The sequence below is a fragment of the Rhea americana genome, unplaced genomic scaffold, assembly GCF_003343005.1.
Source record: "Rhea americana isolate MKP2758 unplaced genomic scaffold, rheAme1 scaffold_25, whole genome shotgun sequence".
Classification (NCBI taxonomy): domain Eukaryota; kingdom Metazoa; phylum Chordata; class Aves; order Rheiformes; family Rheidae; genus Rhea; species Rhea americana.
In genome coordinates this window covers 36,572-54,961 of record NW_028186368.1, presented here as the reverse complement: position 1 = coordinate 54,961, position 18,390 = coordinate 36,572, and the positions used below count along the sequence as shown (strand labels likewise).

Genomic DNA, 18,390 nt, shown 5'->3' with positions numbered 1-18,390 from the left:
ACAGTTTTATTATAAATAAGACTAAAATGTATTTTAAAAACGAGGAAAAAAATTTCTAGTAATTTTCCAACTGTTCCTGAGCCAAAGAGAAACCAGAGACATCATCCATTTTAACTAGTACGTCCCAGAACCACTGAAAACTGGGCCACATATACCCCATAAAGTTGTGCTAAAGACGAAATGTTTTCTGATCTGATGTCCCAGAAGGAGCCTAATAAATTATRCTAGAGTGATACAATTGTTCCTATAAGGTTGGTTCTGTCTTCTACCCTTTCCTCCACTATCATGAGGTTTGCAAAATGATCCACAGTAAAAGTTGTTCTTCATCAGGGAAGCAGCATACTAGAATAAGCATACAGGAAATGTACTCCACAAAAGTGTCAATAAAAAGATTCTTGTGTAGGGCACAAATTTCTGAAGATCCAGAGACTCGACTACATAGTTATTCATAAAATCAAATGCTAACACGATCCCCAGTATTTCAAACACTTTGCCCGCCAATACCTTCAGACTGCCCACTTCTCCCTCAGTTTACACTTAACCTAAACACAAGCCARTTTTGCAGTCTGGTTCTGGAAGTAAATTCAATTTCTCTGAATGGGAGGGAAGGTCCTCATAGCAAAGTCCTTTCCCGAGATTCTCCAGTGAACAGYTTGCTCAGGTCCTACTCACAGCTCTTCACCAGTGCAATATCTTTCCATGCTAACAATTTTTCTCAGGTATACAATGACTTTGCAAAGAGAAAAACCCAGCCTTTTAAAGATGGCCCCTTGCTGATGATAAACAGATTCTTCCTACACATACCCCGGTGTCCATATCACGAGAATGTTTGTACAGCTACCCATGTCCCAGTTTTGAAGCCTATGACGCTAATAGCTTTCTAGGTCAGCTACTAAATCTGAAAAATCCTGCATGACCCGCTCCACTCCAGCACCGAAGCCCAGGAGCAAGTACAAAAGGATGCCAATGTAGATGTTCTAATGATAGGGCTGATTAAGTAGGCAAATGCTCATGTGTTCCTTCCTTTCTATGACAGAACAATCTCATTTCTGTATTTATGCCAATATTTTGGAAAGACTCTTTATGACTATTAAGACAATAAGACAATTTATTGAGACAACAGCCTTGATTCTCAAAAGGAAACCTCTTTCTCCATGCACATTAACTACAATGTTTCACTGAAGACAGAACACAAAGATGAAATACTTTATATTTGTTAATTAGATTCAAGGAAAGGAATACAAAAACAAGGTGTTAACCTTACACAGTTCTTTAATAAAATTCTGTTCAAGAAAAGAAATAAAGAATTGAAGATTACATTTTGGAAAACACGTTTATTTATCGGCAATTGATTGTTAGTGAGGTTAATTTAGTAGCACCTGTGTTTCAACCCACCTGGATTTTTTTTCTTTTGATTTTGAATAYGAAGTCTAGATTCCAGAAGAAGTCAAAACACCGATTAAAAAAAATGAACAGCATAGCATCAGAGGGACACCAGAGTACAGCTTCTCTGTACTCTGACGACCTGAGTCACCATAAGGTAGCTAGCCAGGCCCTGAGACAAGCCAGGCAATCCAGGATTGTAAAAAGCTACAATGTGCACAAAAGATTCATGTAAACTTTCAAATCAGATCAAGGAAAACATATGCCCCAATAGACAGGAAACCTGGAAGAGGACTGTGCATGCAAAGGGCACCTATTTCTTTCAAATAAGTATCAGATGGTCTAATGAAAAGGTGTAAGTCCTTCACAAGAAAAATCTTGCCTTTCTTATGCTGAACACACCAGCGTATTCTAAACTGATCATGAATCTTGATACACAGTGACCAGGGAGTATAGAGACATCACAGAAAAGAGTTTATTAATTTCTGCAGGTTTTAAATACCTAGAAATTAGACTTCAAAGACATAATACAGCTTTAAACTGGGAATTTCTTGTTTCTTCTGTCTCATTAGGTGAAAAGAATATACATGTCATTACCACCCCAAAAGAGTGTCATCCTTTTTCTAAGTTAAAGTCTAAATTTTTGTATGTTCCATTAAAAAAATACTTTAGTCAACAAAACAGAGGGTAAGTGAAAGAGTACTTGCTAGCCTTTGAAATTTGACACCTTCTGTGCAAAACTGATAACAGGGTCAAACATTTACATGAGACAGGCTTTTCATGGGGAAGCAAAAAAATGATCTGAGAGGCTAAAGGTCAGAAATTTGATATTACTCATCGATAAGTTAGCAAACATCCACTGAGCTTAAACAGGATCGCAACGGAACTTGACTGAAGAACATGAGTTTATACTGTAAAAACACAAGGAATAAGTGTTCTGCAGACAAAATACCTCCCAGAAACCTGAAGGGATGCTCTCAGTCAGCCAAATGTGTATTTAAGTGCAGCTCTTCATTTCAAGAATGTATACCTCCTGGGTCAAAATGTAGAGAGACAAGATAATTCAAAATTTTCAAAGGCAAAAACTATTTCAGTTAAAATCAGTCATCCTTCCCCCCTTTTTTTACCCGTATGCTTTCATCCTAGCCTTTTAAAGTAAGCTGCCCTTTTCTCACAACTGTCCTAAGAATTTCATGAATTTCACTTACTACATCTTAAAACTTTTGGAATGTCTTGAATGAAATTCCAAGTTCACTAAAATAAACTGAAATTTCTGCAGGGCTTTAGCAGGCCAGGATTTCGTTGCTCTCATTGAGCAGAACTTTTTTAGGTTGTCAAAATATTGTCTCTCCCATTTAAATTTCTACTTCTTACTATATTTACATTAAGTGAACATCTTGAGATCATATGATTTCACACTGCTGCTGTGCATTAGATGCATTATCTAGCTTGCAGTGCTACATTTAAATTACTGTGGTAATCTTCATGACACAGGTACCTAAAATAAATAACTGAATATGGGGAGTGGCAATAGAATCAGATGACCCTAATATATCCTCTTATGCAGCAAACATATAATCATAAACCAAGAATCCATGTTAAAGGACTTAAGTATTTAATTTACAGAACTTCACATCTAAAAACTTGGAAATCCCTGTTTTATGGTTGTATATGCAACTATGTATTTTCTTTGTGCAGACTATGTACCATAGGAAACCTCAGAGAGGAAAACGTGATCTTATTAACAACCGTACCATAAAGCACAAGAATTAAAGTTTTAGGGACATTAGTAGATCTGGCATTTTCCAAGTTTTCAATATTTGCCTTGCAAAAAAAGCAGCATTCTTTAAATATGGTGCTTTTGTAAAGATCTGCAGTGCCTGTCCCCCCACCTTCTTCCCAAGAAAAAATCCTATGCACATTTTCATCAGCAGTTATTTAACTCTTCAGTCTCTGATAATGTCTCCAAGACTACTACCGTTTAAGCTACAGATTAACTACATTGGCTAGCAGTGGAGCAGGCAAAAATCCTTGAGAAAAAGAACAGAGGGATGGTTGCACAAAAGCTGGCCCATCTCTTCCTTCTTTTTCCCCTTTTCTTCTTCCACAGAACAAGGGGAGCTCCAGCCATAGGTGATGTCACATCAGGGCAGGGAATTAGGCCACTGGGACAAGCACTGAGCTCTGGTGAGGAAAGTGTGTTATAGCTGCATTTTCTCCCTACTCCTAAGCCTTCAAATAAGTCAGGGAAAGCATAGTGCTATCATTTTTAGGCCACCTACAGCACCTCCAAGATGTAGCAGAGCGTGTGCTCCTACTTCTGTTCTGGCAACAGCAGTGCTTAGACCTCAAAAGGGCCAAGAACTACTCTGGCAGGCTGCCAAAGCTTTCCAGTGAAACAATAGTAAAAGAAAAAAAATGGTCTTTAAGTGACATTTCATCAAAAGCACAAAAAATCTAATGGGTGACAGGAAAGGCAGCTTTGTAGCCTGGGGACTACTTCCCCCTACCAAATATCAAACAACTACTGTAAGCAAAGGAGTTATGAAAGCTTCTCACTGCAAAGGTCACCAGAATCTTTTATACTGCAACGTATTAGGCACGTCAAATATAGAAGTTGTTACCGTTTCCTCCTATAACCACAGAAGAATTAAGATATGCGACTGTTTCTTGAAATAATATTTACAAAGTTTTCTAGGGAACATTCACAGCTTTGCACAGTCACTTTATCATGTGATAACAAGGACTGACAGTATCATCTGAGCACAGGACTGGAAGGTTCTTAATCATGGTGCTTTATCATTAATTCCCTCTCCCCCATCTTCTTCCATTTTATTTAACCACTGCAAGCAACAAGTATCTAACATTGTACAATCTGTAGTGTACAAATAGCATAGCGTATTAGAAAATTGTTGCCATGATCTGTGCTTTTCTGAACTGTAGCAATCAAGAAGAGAACAGTAAATCTTTGAAAAAGAAATACACTTACTTCTCATGCCAAATCAAACACAGATTTTTATATTACAGTATTTTAACAAAACACAGCTTTTCTGTGCACAGTGGATATCTTTGAAGGTTAACTTCATGCTGAATAAAGAGGGACAATTAGTTTATAATCTACTGTGTACTCTCWCTTGGCTTGTGTCATCAACTATTAGAACTTTTTACTAGGCCCAACCAGTCAACACCTTCTACAGCTAATGTAAGGTGAGCAAAACCTGCTGCTATCTTGCAGGAACATGTAAGAAAAGTACTTTCATAGCTTGTTCGAGTTCACAAGTCCATGACAGTCTTCTCTGGGAGTTATTAAAGCTTTTGATGCTTAACTTATTTCAGTCAACAGAGAAGAATGCACACAAAGAAATCTTACCACCGAGATAGCACAGGCAGAGAGGCTTAATCTTCCTTCCAGGCAGAGTGCTTCACTTTACATTTTCTCAATATTTTTATTACAAAGGGATTCAACCTTACAGCTATTTCTCACAATGTACTGAGGATCTCTCCTACGTTCTTATATGCAATTCTGGCATATGCAACTCAGGCAACAAAATGAACTGCCATGAACTGTAACCCTGCTGCCAGCCAGAACTATTCCCAAGAAATCTATTTGTGAAGCAATCCTAACTCCGTCCTGAGAACAAGTCATTCTACTGAAGTACTAATCAGTACAGTAGTGTTGAAAGTTTCAGTTAATATTGCTGAAATAATTGTGCTCAAAGATCAAACTGATGAATCAGCTAAAAAATTCCCCCGCACCAGAAGTATGCATCTTGAGATAGTTATATTGTTAGGCGCTTGATTTTCAATCAAGTTCTAAAACTAACTTTTGCTAGTGACCCTGTTTAGACAAGGGAGTGAACAGAGCAAGTTAAAAGTTTTCATTACTGCACTAGTTAGCTAGAGAAAAGTGTTCACGGAACCAGGTTTTACTAGAGACAGTCTTTTGGATCTTTATATGRCAACCTCATCTTTCAATTCAGAAAATAAGATCAGCCTTTAGTTCATTGCTTTGTAAAGGATGCCTTAAAATACAACATAGTATCAAACGTTCCTGAGATGCAAGTTCAACTCTGCAACAAACCATTTACTTGTTCATATATAAAAGGAACTATGTATTTGCAGAGTATCCCAAAGAATCACAATGTATCACAACTGGCACTTATAGAGAGGAGTTGAGGATGAAGAGAAGTGGGCAAAATTTATCTCCTAATTTTCTCCAAATGCTGACTCTTGCTTTCTCACGTCACCATTTCTCTTCCATTTCCACATTAGCACTCATTATTTGCTCCTGGCTATGGCAGACATTGCAAGGAGAACTCCTGTCTTACCTCCCTAAATCCTTTTTAACTGAACTTAAAGAGTAGGCTGCTCAGGGAGGGTAGAGGATCAATCCTGCTGCTGCTGTATCATTTGCCTGGTAAAAGACAGTCAGTGAGTTATGAGGGAGGCACAAGCTTGCTCATGTTAAGAGACACCATGACTGTTCACAGCTGGGAAGAATCTGAAATTGTCTGATATTCTGAGAGAAAAAGGAATTAGAAGGAAAAAGAAATGGTATAGCCTCTTATGGGTGGGGAGGCTTTTTTGGTCCACAAATTACTGTCAATTTTTGAACTACAAGGGCCCAAGCATAGAGGGATTTTTGAAGGCACTTCTTGCTCAAAGTGTTCTTTCATTACAATGCTATTGCTATTGAAGATACTCTGCCTTCTGAGTATTTTTATGCTATTTTGGTTTTTCTTCTCTAAATTAATCCACATACAGTTAAGTCATAGTAATCATATAATAGCAAATCTGCCAAAATATTGAATAAAAAGGGAAAAGCCCTTAGTTCTTTCTGTCATATGTTTTGCAGGAGGAGGAGAGAATCATGAATATACAGAAGTRTGTGGGGTGATCAACAGTATAAGTTACAGGTTCACTTATACCRCAACCTAAGTTGTAAAAAATATTTGGGATTTTCATTTGCCATACAGCAATCTTCACACAATTTACGTGCTCTCTCAGCTAAAATAAAGCATGCTATAAACCAGCACAATTAGCAGATTGTAACTGTTACTAAAAATTGCATGGTTTTGTTGTCCTCCTCACCTGCAACTCCCCCTTTTTTTTGAACATCCAGCATGAGGTGTATTTCTCAAGCTTACTGCAGATGCTAAGTGACTTCCTCAGGTTCTCAGACAAATTAATCTATTCACAGAAATAATGAAAATAATCTGTAACACACTTGTCCTGGAGCTCCCAATTATCTGTAATTGATTTTATCTTCAAGACAATACTACTAAGTAGCATCCCCATTTTACAGATGGTGAAACAACCCATGGGATGGATTAAATGACACACTGTAAGCTACATACAAAGCCTGGGACTGAGTCAGTATTTAAATTCAAGTCTCCTGAGACCCATCTTACTGTCCTAAAAGATAAAATTTTACTGTCTGCCTCACATTGGAGCAACTYGATTGGTTTTACAACATCAGAGACAGGTCTGCCTACTGCACTGTGAGTCACTGCCCCTGCTCTCATCCTCCCAGCCTTATACACAAACTCAGACACACCTTTCTGACTCTTCATAATTGCCACAGGCTTTACTAGCTTATTTACAGACATTAACAAATTTGACAAAAGAGAGCAATACAGCAGTTAGAAGATCCTGAAATAGTTAATGTATTAAACTGCCTAACAGCCCTGCAGGCAATATACCCTGAGTTGCTGTCAGCATCTGAAGTTTCACAAAWTACTAATTAATGTATCAATAAAATGTTTTATTTGAATGACCTAATAATCTGTTATAAAAACTTACATTTTTAGCTGATTGCAGCAATAAGAATGTGCACTATAGTAAATGCAATTTTTCTTTTTTGAAAACAAGGAACATATAAAGTATTTTAGAACTCATTGTCAAACAAGAAGAAAAAACTGCAGTAAATCATTTAGCACCTGCAATAATTAGATAAGAACAAACAATTAATCTTTGGTATTTAAATATTTTGCCTCTCACAAAAAGAACAACTGTGATAATCAAAATGAAGAAAGTTTACCACATGCCAAAATAAGTCTACCACAAAATAACATCTGAATCCAATTACTTCCCATGTCATATAACATTGCCCAGGGCATGAACAAGGCTCCCTTCCTAGTATATCCTGAGTTATTCTTTTCAGAGCAAACAAACGAATATTTTTCCAACTTTTCTATATTTCTTTTCTACCCTYCTCCACCTCTCCAATCTCCAGCAACAGGAATGTGGATCCCTATGTAGCAAACTGAAGCTAATTGACTCTAGATTTGTTTTTCTTAACTACCTTCATGGATGTCTAAAAGCAGTCCCCATGTCCCCACAGGTCCGCACACCACAGGTGAGAATCTCTGTTCTGAATTTTTCCTAAGGACTATTCAATCTTCTGAATATCCCATTTGGAATTTCTGGTTTTTCCAGATATGTCTTATTTTTCCTCCTTCCCCCTACCCTCCTGGAATAAGAGAATTGAAGAACTTTAGGCATTTGTCCAAAATTTCAAGCGGCCTTGCAGCCTGGTCAGTATGCCAGCAGTCCATGTGCACGTAGCACACCTCACATACTCAGTGTGGCGGACTTGCTGCAGATGCAATATGGAACACACATGCGCATATTTCCATCTTAAATTCCACATAATACACCCCAGATACTTCCCTCTTTTTTTCCCTGGATGAAGTTGAAGCGAGTTGTTGAAACTCCAACAGATCCCAGCATTCATTATAAATTCATTCCCTTTGATACACCCAATATCTTCCTGTGACATTTGCTTTCAAAGGCATTTTGATATCTGCTTATACCTTTCACACATTTCCAGCTTTCATAACCATATGTTAGTCTGGAAACAGAATGAGGTGACAGTGCACTGCCCCAGCTTTAAATTACAGTTTTTCTATTACCAAATCTTGCTTAGGCTGGTAAATGCAGCTGCCACGTGGCTATTACTGACATTCCTGCCGACTTATAACCCAGGTATAGGAACTACCTCTCCTCACTTGTCTTTATGTTGTAACTCAGCACTGGAGAATTCTTGGGTGYCCCGATTTATTTTTTATAATTATTAAGACAGTCTTTTAGCCTGCCTTAAAGGGTGGGCTGACAATCACACTAAAGAACTGTTTTGCCAAACTGTCTAGAATGCTGTAAGTCATCACATGTCACTATCATGTATTTCTTTAATTAAGGCAAGTGGTCAGGAGAGGTAAGATAATATGTTCTTGTTTGATAGTACTGATAACTACACAAGTTGCAACTTGATAAAAAAAGAAAGGCTTAATCATGCTATTTCCTTGATATTATGCTTCAAGATGTCCCAGAATGAACTATAGCAGAGACTGCTACATGCTTTCTTAAAAGTCTATGAACTTTTATCTATGATGAAAAAGTTCTTACTACTGTAATATTCTCTTTCCTATTTTAATGCTCCCAGAATGAAAATGTCAGATTAATGTGACATTTCAAGCTGAAAGCTAGCTTACTTTTTCATTAATTTTGCCTCATTCATTCCCTTTATTTCCCTGAAAATTACAGCGCAGAAATCTTTGCCCATCAATGAATGGAGCATGGTACCTCATCACTTGCTTCAAAATTGTTTCTTAGTATTTTGACTATAATGACATTTTCTGTTCCTCTGGAGACTTTTTAAAAGTTCAGTAAGTTCATTAATGTTTTCATGATTATATTTTCCTGGTAACTTGGTTTCACCTAAAGCTTGTTCAGATTACTTTTCTCTGTATGTTTTACTTCCTTGTTAAAATATTAGAATATGAACTCAGGAGAGCAGATCTTGATATTAGATTATGGAATTAAAAATCTAGACCAACTYCCACAGGCTCCAATAAGGTTAGCACAGATTTCTATTGCAGTAACAGAATAGAAACTGGCCCTCCTCGGGTTCTACACAACATTTTCCCTATTTATATTAATCTGTTAAATTGGTTATTGAAACTATAGGAAACTTTATTAACACGAGTACAAATGTTCACAGTTCAGGAAACTAAATATTCCCCATGAAACTCTAACAGGGTTTTTTTTACTATTCTTTTAACATGCAAAAAGCAAAAGCTATTTCTCTTTGTTTTCCAGTAACAGTATTTTCCTGACTCTTGCACCTCCTCAAAACATGGTGTTAGGTATGTGATAAACAACAAGTCAATAAGAGAGAAGTATTTCATTAGGATGAAGGGACAAATCAAACAAGGGGAAAATGTCAATGTAAACCTACCTCTAAAATAATGAAATATGCTTATACAGTAAGTGTTCTGTGTTTAGACAGAATACAGATTGAGTGAATTTTTTCCCTGCAGCTCAAGTCCTCAAAAGGTAGTGAACATCAGGCACAAAAAATCAAGATAGAGTAACATATATAGTAACACAGGTCAAATTCCAGTTTCATCAACTGATCACGTACAAGAACTATTTGCATGCAAGCAAACATATTTGAAGAACAAAACCAAAGTGGATACCATGGCAGACGGTATCTAAGATCTTAGGAATACACTGATAATAATTTCAGAAGAACACTTGTTGATATGCATGTTATACGTGTAGCTGAACAAATATTTTCTGCATTTATCAAGTACCAACTATCAAGAGCTGATTGAAAAAAAACAGTTAATTTCGTATAGTAACATAAGTAAACTAAAAAAATAGATACTACTTTAGGCTATAGGGTAGTAAAGTAGCATCAATACATGCAGAGAACAGGAATTGAGAGGAAGAAACAGAAAGGAGGATTCCTCATGAAAAAATCAGAGAAAAAAACATTTCAAAAGTGAATGACTGTCCAAATTGACATCAGGAATTTAATTGTTTAAGATGTATTGAGTTCCAGCCTCTATGAAATTCTTCTAACATTGTTCGTGTTGAACAGCCTAAGACTGGAAGCTACAAAATCAACTAGCATCTTTGAAGGCTTTGATCATGAATAGTTTTTTTAGAGAAAGAGTTGGATACCACAGGTCAAGGAAGAGAGTCACATTTTTGAGCTTTGATTGGCAAAGGGCAGGCAAAAGGAATTGTTTCTTTTTCTCACAGGAAAAATTTTCCATCAAGCATTGTGGAAATACAGTACAAGGCAACAGGAAATTGAGTCTTGAGAATAAGATAAGGAAGAGAGTATGAACTACAGAAAATAGAATATATAAAAAAATAGATATATAAAAACTAAAAGCCAGTAAAAATTTAAGCAAAAGTCTGAATTATGTAGCAACTGTTTCAGACAATGTTTAATGTATTGCAATAAAGAACTGATGACTGAAGAAATTCCTAGTAAATTCAAATAAAAGTATTTCTCACAATGGTAAAACTCACAAAGAATTGGCAAGCCAATGTGATATAGCTTTTAGCCTCATTTTATTGAAGATCACTRATAATATAGAATTATATATTATATAGAAAGCATAAGAAAGTATCYGTGGAAAATGAGAAGCTATATACCAAATAGCCTGTTATTTACTTTTTCATAAACTGCCATATCTAACCACTCTTCTTCTAAATAAGTATGTTCAACTGAATAGCAGTTAAGTGAGAATCTTAAATAATTTATGAGTCATTACTAAAAGCAATACATTAGTGCTCCTGAGGATTGTGTAATTTTAAGAGATGTCAGAATTATATTTCTTGTATAGAGATTGAAGAGATAGCTTAAGAGTTGTCTTCTTTGCCAAAAAAAATATACATGTTCAAGTTAAATAGCAACTCTTGCTAGTGTGATTAGCTCATTAAGACTGCCTTTTTATGTGCATATAATGCTAGAAGCAAAACACAAGTCTGGACTCATAAAGAGCATGAACATCGTTGCTGTCATTTTGTTACCAGCTTCTTCCCTTTGCCTTACAGCTGTATATAGATCACCTTCACRTATCTTTGTTCTTTTCTTTTCTCTTTAATCACATCCTCCTCTAATCCTTCACTCAGCCTACAAATATTACCTTTCAACTTTCCTTGTTTTCTTTTCTGTATTTCTTACGTTGCTGCCAAAGCATTTTGAACGCCCCTGCTATCCACAGTGTGATGTGCATCACACTATCCATTCAGACCCCTTCTAAAGGATTCAGTGGTGTGGGTCTAATATAAGAAATAAAAGCATCAAAAATAATAAACTACTAACAAATCCAAATCTCTCTGAGGCAGCATCATCCTCTAAAATTTCATAGAGATTCCTAGTCTGTGTTTTAGTGTAGACTACAGATCCCTCAGGGCACAAACTAAGTAATTTATGACATAATTAAAAAACAACGGTATTATACTAATTCATTCTTCAAAGAGATATCCTGAGATAATGGTACATATTGCACACCTAATTCTGCAAATAAATGTGCTATCTATCAAAAATAGGCAACTGTCAGTTAAGGTAGTTTCTCACTGCTGCAAGTACAGGTCACTAAATAATYCGGTCCACCCACACTGTGGCTTCACAAAAGCAATTTCATCAGGGCAGTTTAAGCATCACATTCATTTACAAGCATTTAAAGTGATCCTGTTGGCATTTCTTTAAATACTTATAAGTAATCATTTCCACTAAATACAGGGCACAGCAAACAGAGGCTTTACAAGTTAGAAGGGCAGTTTGCACAGCAGCAGATGCAAAGCAGGCCCTGAAAGTCTGCTCCAGTCTGCTGGCCAGTATGGGACTGGACAACAACCATGGGGACATGCTGCAGTGCTTCATCCCCAGCATCTGCTGGAGAAGACACCCTGGGAAACCAGAAGCCTCAACCAACGCAGAGCTCCAGAGGGCAAATGCTGCCACTCTGGATGCAAGCTGCAGGGGGGCAGCAGCCTCATCTGCACATGGTACACTCCCATTGAGGCAGAGTCAACAGAGGAAGGAGCTGGGGGAGAAGCAGGAGAACAGATTGTGTAGCATCAGGGAGAATACACAGGGATGGACACGGTTTTCTCACGGACCTTGCAAAAATTTCTGCAGCATGTTGGTGGTAACTTCTTAACACAGATGCTATACGGGTTATCTCTTGGATCTGCTGCTCATGAAAAAGGAAGAAACGGCTGGCGATGTGATAATCAGCGCAGCCTCTGCTGGAAAAAACATGAAATAGTGGAGTAATGAAGGCATGTAGTACAAYACAAGTGCTGAACTTCAGGAAAAAAATGGCTGAATCATTGGGGCCTAGGGACACTGATTAATGGTTCCTACTCTGTCTGGAGGCTGATTAGCAAAAGTACCCAGAAGCCCAAGCTGGGATCTATCCAGCTTTRTATCTTTACCAATGACCAGAAGAAACAGATTAGACACATCATCAGCAAGTTTGTGGATGAGACCAAAACTGAAAAAACAGTCGATACATTTGAGGGCAGAGTTGCCATTCAGAGGGAGGAATGGGCCACAGGAACCTCATGAAATTCAGCAAGGAAAAAGGCACCTGGGATGGACTAACTCCCTGCAATTGTACAGGCTGGGGACTGACTTGCTGGGGCACATCTCCATAAAGAAAAGACCTGGGGGTCCTTTAGGTAAACAGTAGTGATGAAGACTAACAGCACCCTATCAGTAGGAAGAAAGCTAGTAGACTGACGGAAGCGATTACTCCCCTTTATCCAGCACTCATTAGACCACACTGAGAATAGCATTTCCAGTTTTGGGGCCTGAATACAAGGCAGACTTTGATGAACCGGCATTAGGTCAGCAGAGGGCCACCAAGCTGGTTGGGGACTGGAGCACTAGCCCTGTGAGAATAGGCTGAGGAACAGGGTTTGTGCAGCCTGGAGATGAGATGGCTTTGGAGCAGGGGTCTAACAGCAGCCTCACAGTACCTACAGGGTAGTGATCGAGAAGATGGAGCCAGGCTCTTCATAGGGCAAAAGAGAGACAAAAACAAACTGAAACAGGGAAGATTCTGACCGGATATAAGGAAAAAATTCTTCACTATGAGGACAACTAAATCACTTTGAGAGGTTGCACAATCTTTGTTCTTAGAGGCTTTTAAGATATGACTGGACAAAGCCCTAGGAAACCTGGTCCAAATTCAGAGTGGACCCTGCTTTGAACAGGAGTTTGGACTAGAGACCTACTGAGCTCCCTTCCAATCGGAATGATTCTGTTGTTAGTATTTTACCTTGAATCAGCTTGGAAATGAATCAGATTGTTCCCACTTCAGCTCACACTGCAAAGTCATCTCAGAGTGCACAAAACTAATCCCTTTGGGATGAAATTAAACCAAAAGATGTGCTTTCACCACTCACGAGCATTAGTCCATGGAAACAAGCTAGAGATGGCCCAAAGTACTACACTTCCTCTGAAATGTGTGATATGGATGTTACATCGTCAACATCACTTTGCTTTACAGTTACACTTCTGTTGTGCCATTTTACTTGCTAATAATAGTTATAGTTAATAGTTTATGTTTATATTTGTCCATTTCAATGGATGAAAAGCAATGCTGAGTTTTAAGACCTGACTTTTCAACTTTTTCATGCTGATAAATTTTGTCCRAGGACAGAAATGCACACTACTGGCCTGTGAATTCCTCAAGACTGAGTCTACATAGTCTTCTGATTATAGAAAGTTTTACAGCTATGCTCACTCACTAGACCTGTGCAGAAGGCTTTTTGAACTTCTTCACAGTTCCTRCACATTCTGAAGGTCAGATCAACACATAAAGCAGTGTTTTGCCCACCTCAGGTCCTCCCACATTCGAGGACTCTAAATGGGAGAGGAGAGTGGTAAAAAAATGTCAAGTGCAAGCAGACATTGAAGAAGTTAGATGACAAACTTATAACCTCCCATTTCATAAACTTTTTTTTGTGCACTCATATATAATAGGATAGTTTGATAAACAGTAGTTATTTGAGAAAGTCAGACTCTGAGATCTTAATTGAAAGTATTGGTCCACCCAACTGAATTCTCAAGTGAGATGCTAGTATTAGAGTGTCTTAATTCTAACCRTCTGAACAAGGGATCAAATGTCTGTAACTGCCAAGAAAGCTACCTTTGTACATGTGAGGAATGATTTAAACCCTTTTAACACAGGAAACTGCTTTCTTTGCAGTTCTCTTCWATGTACAACCTGATCATGCAGATAGGATACCTCCTGTACATCTCAAGTGTTTTTACTGTCCAAATTGTTAGGCASTCAAGCTGATCATGCTTATGGAACTCATCAAGTCTTAAGAAAGACAAGAATCTGTCCACCAACATTTCCTGAACATGGAGCTTCATAAGCCCTCAGGAGTGAACAATCTGCAGACTGCAAGTAGTACAAGACACAGCCCATCACTTTATCAAGCCAGACACTTTGTAGAAGCACACAYCATCTGGATATGGAACACAGTAGAAGAACATTACTTCACCAGCCACAACTGGTGAAGCTACTGAAGCCCTTTGAAGCTATTACAAGATTTCTCAGCCTACATCAGAAAACCATACAAGTCAATGTGAAGAATATTTCTATCAAAAAAAAAGTTCATTTAAAATGTCTATTATTAATCTTAATTTCTATCTAAAAATRAAGGCACCAAGCCCTCAAAAAGGCTCCATCTGGATTTACTGTGGATTGGATCAGACTCCATCTGCTGCTATTTCAGGAAAAAACCTTAGCTGGACAGTTGATCGTCATATCAGTTAYGCAGTTCCCCTCCTTTAAGAAAGTTAAAAATAAATCTCTGTCTTACTCAGCAGCTTACCAATGGCCTTTGTGTAATGCCTGGCTCCAAGTAACAGCTCTGGAGCTCTGTACCAGAAAGTCACCACAACTGGATCCAAGTCTGCCAATGGCTTCAAAGGTGAGTTGAACAATCTGGCAAAACCCATATCAGCTGGGAAAAGAAAATGAAAGAACATTTAAAGAATTTAGCGTAAATTACAAGTTGTAATTTAACAGCTTTGCCAAAAAGCTAGTAAACAAAAACTCAGAAGCACTAAAACTTACATATCAGTATCTCTAAGTAACTGAGAAGTTACTCATAATAATACCTACCCTTATATAAGCCTAAATTCCATGTACTTCATTTGGTATGACTATGAAGGATGATGCTTGAATAAGCGTTTTCATCACAGAATTGTAAAACAATATGTAAATACAAATGCCACAGTATTCAAAATGAGCTGTAACAGATACCTRGATAACCAAATTCAATAGGAGTAGGTCTCTATGCTTTTTGCGTAGCAAATCTTTGGACTTCTGAAAATATGTGCATTGATATTGTCTATAAAAATATAGTTAAGAATTAATACAGCGTGTAAGTAACAACATTACAATACTTAACCACAGAAGAAGCCAAAAGAACTCTGGCCTTTGCTCAACACTAAGGTAGCCATACGGAAATTTTAACCTGGTCCTGGTCACTGCAGCTGCTTTATGTGCTTATTTATTTCTTGTTTCTTGCAGATATTTTTATGCCGCCAAATATCCTTGGCAAACTCTATAAATGTTTAATAAACTATTTTCATAGAATCATAGAATCAGTAAGGTTGGAAGGGACCTCTGGAGATCATCTAGTCCAACCTCCCTGCTCAGCAGGGTCACCTAGAGCATGCTAGACAGGGTAGCATCCAGCCGGGCCTTGAATATCTCCAGAGAAGGAGACTCCACAACCTCTCGGGGCAACCTGTGCCAGTGCTTCATCACTCTCACAGGGAAGAAATTCCCCATCATGGYCAGGCGGAGCTTCCTGTGCTTCAGTTTCTGCCTGTTGCCTCTTGTCCTGTCACACGGGACAACTGAAAAGAGTTTAATTTTGAGTTGCGTAAGCTTGTAAATTTGAAGATTGAGATTCAGAATTGAACTAGATGATGCACACACATTTCTCCAAAACTAATCTAGAGATTTTTTGATCTTACACTGAAGATGCAACATTTTTAATTATTCCTTTGTTAAGTAATGAAGTTTTCTTAAAAGGTTTACCTATTTTGACTCTTCCTCTTTCTGGACCTTCACCCATTACCAGAATGTTTGCTGGTTTCTGGAAAACAAAAAGCATAGTATTTAGTTGGCCAATCTTTGATGATTATCTTCAAGAATAATAAAAATACATATTTTTATTATTTTATAATAATGAACATTTCTATAAATATTCTTAGAAGTCTAAAACAACATTTATGCTTTGCTGGCATTTGGGTTTTATTCCTAGTCACTGACTTCACAACTAGAAGAACTGCAAGGTATTCTGACATTTCATAGTAAGAACTGCAATTTTAAATTAAGTTCACACTCCCATTTTTATCAAAATGGTAATGTTCATTGGTGAGATTCACTCAAAAAAAAAAAAAGCATTAAAGCATTTTATACTAGACTAAGGTTCACTGCATAGATCAATACTCTGGCAAGAAGTAATTTTGCCAGTGTAGCTCATTTAAAATGATGCCAAATCTTGGTATGCAAATGAAGAGCTGAAAGTTGCTGTTATCATCACACACAGTGATATTTTTAGAATGATGTTTATTTTTAGTGTATGTATGACAACAATTACATTAGCAAAAGCACTTTTTTCCACAAAGTAAGTTGATTTCATGCTATGAGAATTTATTTTAAAATGACAAATGATACATATAGCTACATCCACAAACTCTTTTACAGTGTAGACAGAACCTTTACAGATAGAGGAAAAATGTTTATTGGCTTTCTGTATGCAATCTGCAGTTGTTCACAACAAGCCATTTGCAAACATGGTACACAATCGGCACATCACATCACAGCAATTGCTCTAAAGTTAGGATTTAGATACCCTCAGACACCAACAGTCATTCCTTGGAAGCTTTTACCCGATTGTGTTAACAGCTGTAAAAAAGTAAACAAGATTGAAAACATTAGATGATTTGAATGAAGAGATCCATAAGGAACTTTCAGAGCAGCATTTTGAAAGGTTTTCATCCAAGCATTAATTATATTTAATATGCAATTTAAAATCTCTGTCTCTGCAAGGGCTCTGGTCAAGCAGGACTTGTTCAAGCATCAGAAAGGGACACAAAGAAAGCTGACACCACAACCTCAACTAACTTCACARTTCCTAAAACCTGCCTTTATTTACCTGAAATGAGACTTACAAACTACGGTTATTAATTTGGTTCAAACTGCAACCAGTGATCACATTTAAAAATCATTAGGCTTTTTTTTCTTAAGCAAAAACTAAAACAAATGCTATCTCGGCTATTCCTTCTCCTACTTGTCTGGCTCCAGGAGGTACTTCTGCCTGCCAACCAGTGCCAGACAGTGCTTCTTCCTTTGCTCCAGCCATCGCTCCTCTTTCCCTTCTGCTTCCTACCCTGCACCAGCTGCTGCCGCYGCTTTCACCTCTCCTCTTCTTGGCAAGGAAAACTAGCTGCTGCCTCAGAGTTTCTTCATCTCACGCTGCTTCTCAACCCCATCCCAGATTTCGCATTCCCCAGCACACTTTGGGAACCCTTCAAGAGGGAAAACACTCTCCACTTGGAAAATGCAATAGCTATTTTAATCAACGGTAAGTTATTGGTCATAATTCATAGTTTAATAGTTAAGCTATTAAACTATTAAAAAAACTTTGTTTAGCAGCCCGTTCTYGAAGTCAATGAACGCTCATAAAGCAATAATCACTGAGAAATCAGTTAACGTTGGTAAATCAATAAAGGCGTCGATTTTAAAATGTAAGGGCTTTTGTCACATGATCTCGAGTAAAATCTCACCAGCAAGTCTTGGAGAGATAGAGAAGATGCTTATATTGAATGATAATGAAATTAACAGTAAAAGGCAACTGGACAAGCACTGGTTTTAAATTTCTAACAGTGGTTTGTATTTGTGTAAACTGAATATTCTGGAGAACATAATGATCCCATCCTGCATGTTCAGAAAGTGAAGCCAGGCAGCAAGGAAAGTAAGCCAGCTGCTACCGCATTTGCGCCCTGTCAGGTATCACACAGGTAAAATCGCCCCAAGCAAGGCTGCAGTTCCGAGCATTGCTCATGCCTGGAAACCTCCACTGAGAGTAGAGCACAAATTAAAAACACTGCAAAAGACCTTCAGATTCAGGGCTGGATTTTGGGCAGCAGAAAATACATTT

At 37.7% G+C, this 18,390-nt stretch overlaps 1 protein-coding gene across 1 annotated transcript in view; it reads right to left on the bottom strand.

Moving 5' to 3' along the window:
• The window catches only part of LOC146594735 (cyclin-dependent kinase 19), a gene marked incomplete at its 5' end in the record, with an annotated part of 72,612 nt that overhangs the window by 19,489 nt on the left and 34,733 nt on the right, over positions 1 to 18,390 (bottom strand). Inside the window, 2 exons of the mRNA XM_085306983.1 lie at positions 15,043 to 15,174; positions 16,263 to 16,320. Coding sequence (XP_085163109.1) covers positions 15,043 to 15,174; positions 16,263 to 16,320 — 190 coding nt within the window. The remainder of the gene's footprint in view (positions 1 to 15,042; positions 15,175 to 16,262; positions 16,321 to 18,390) is intronic.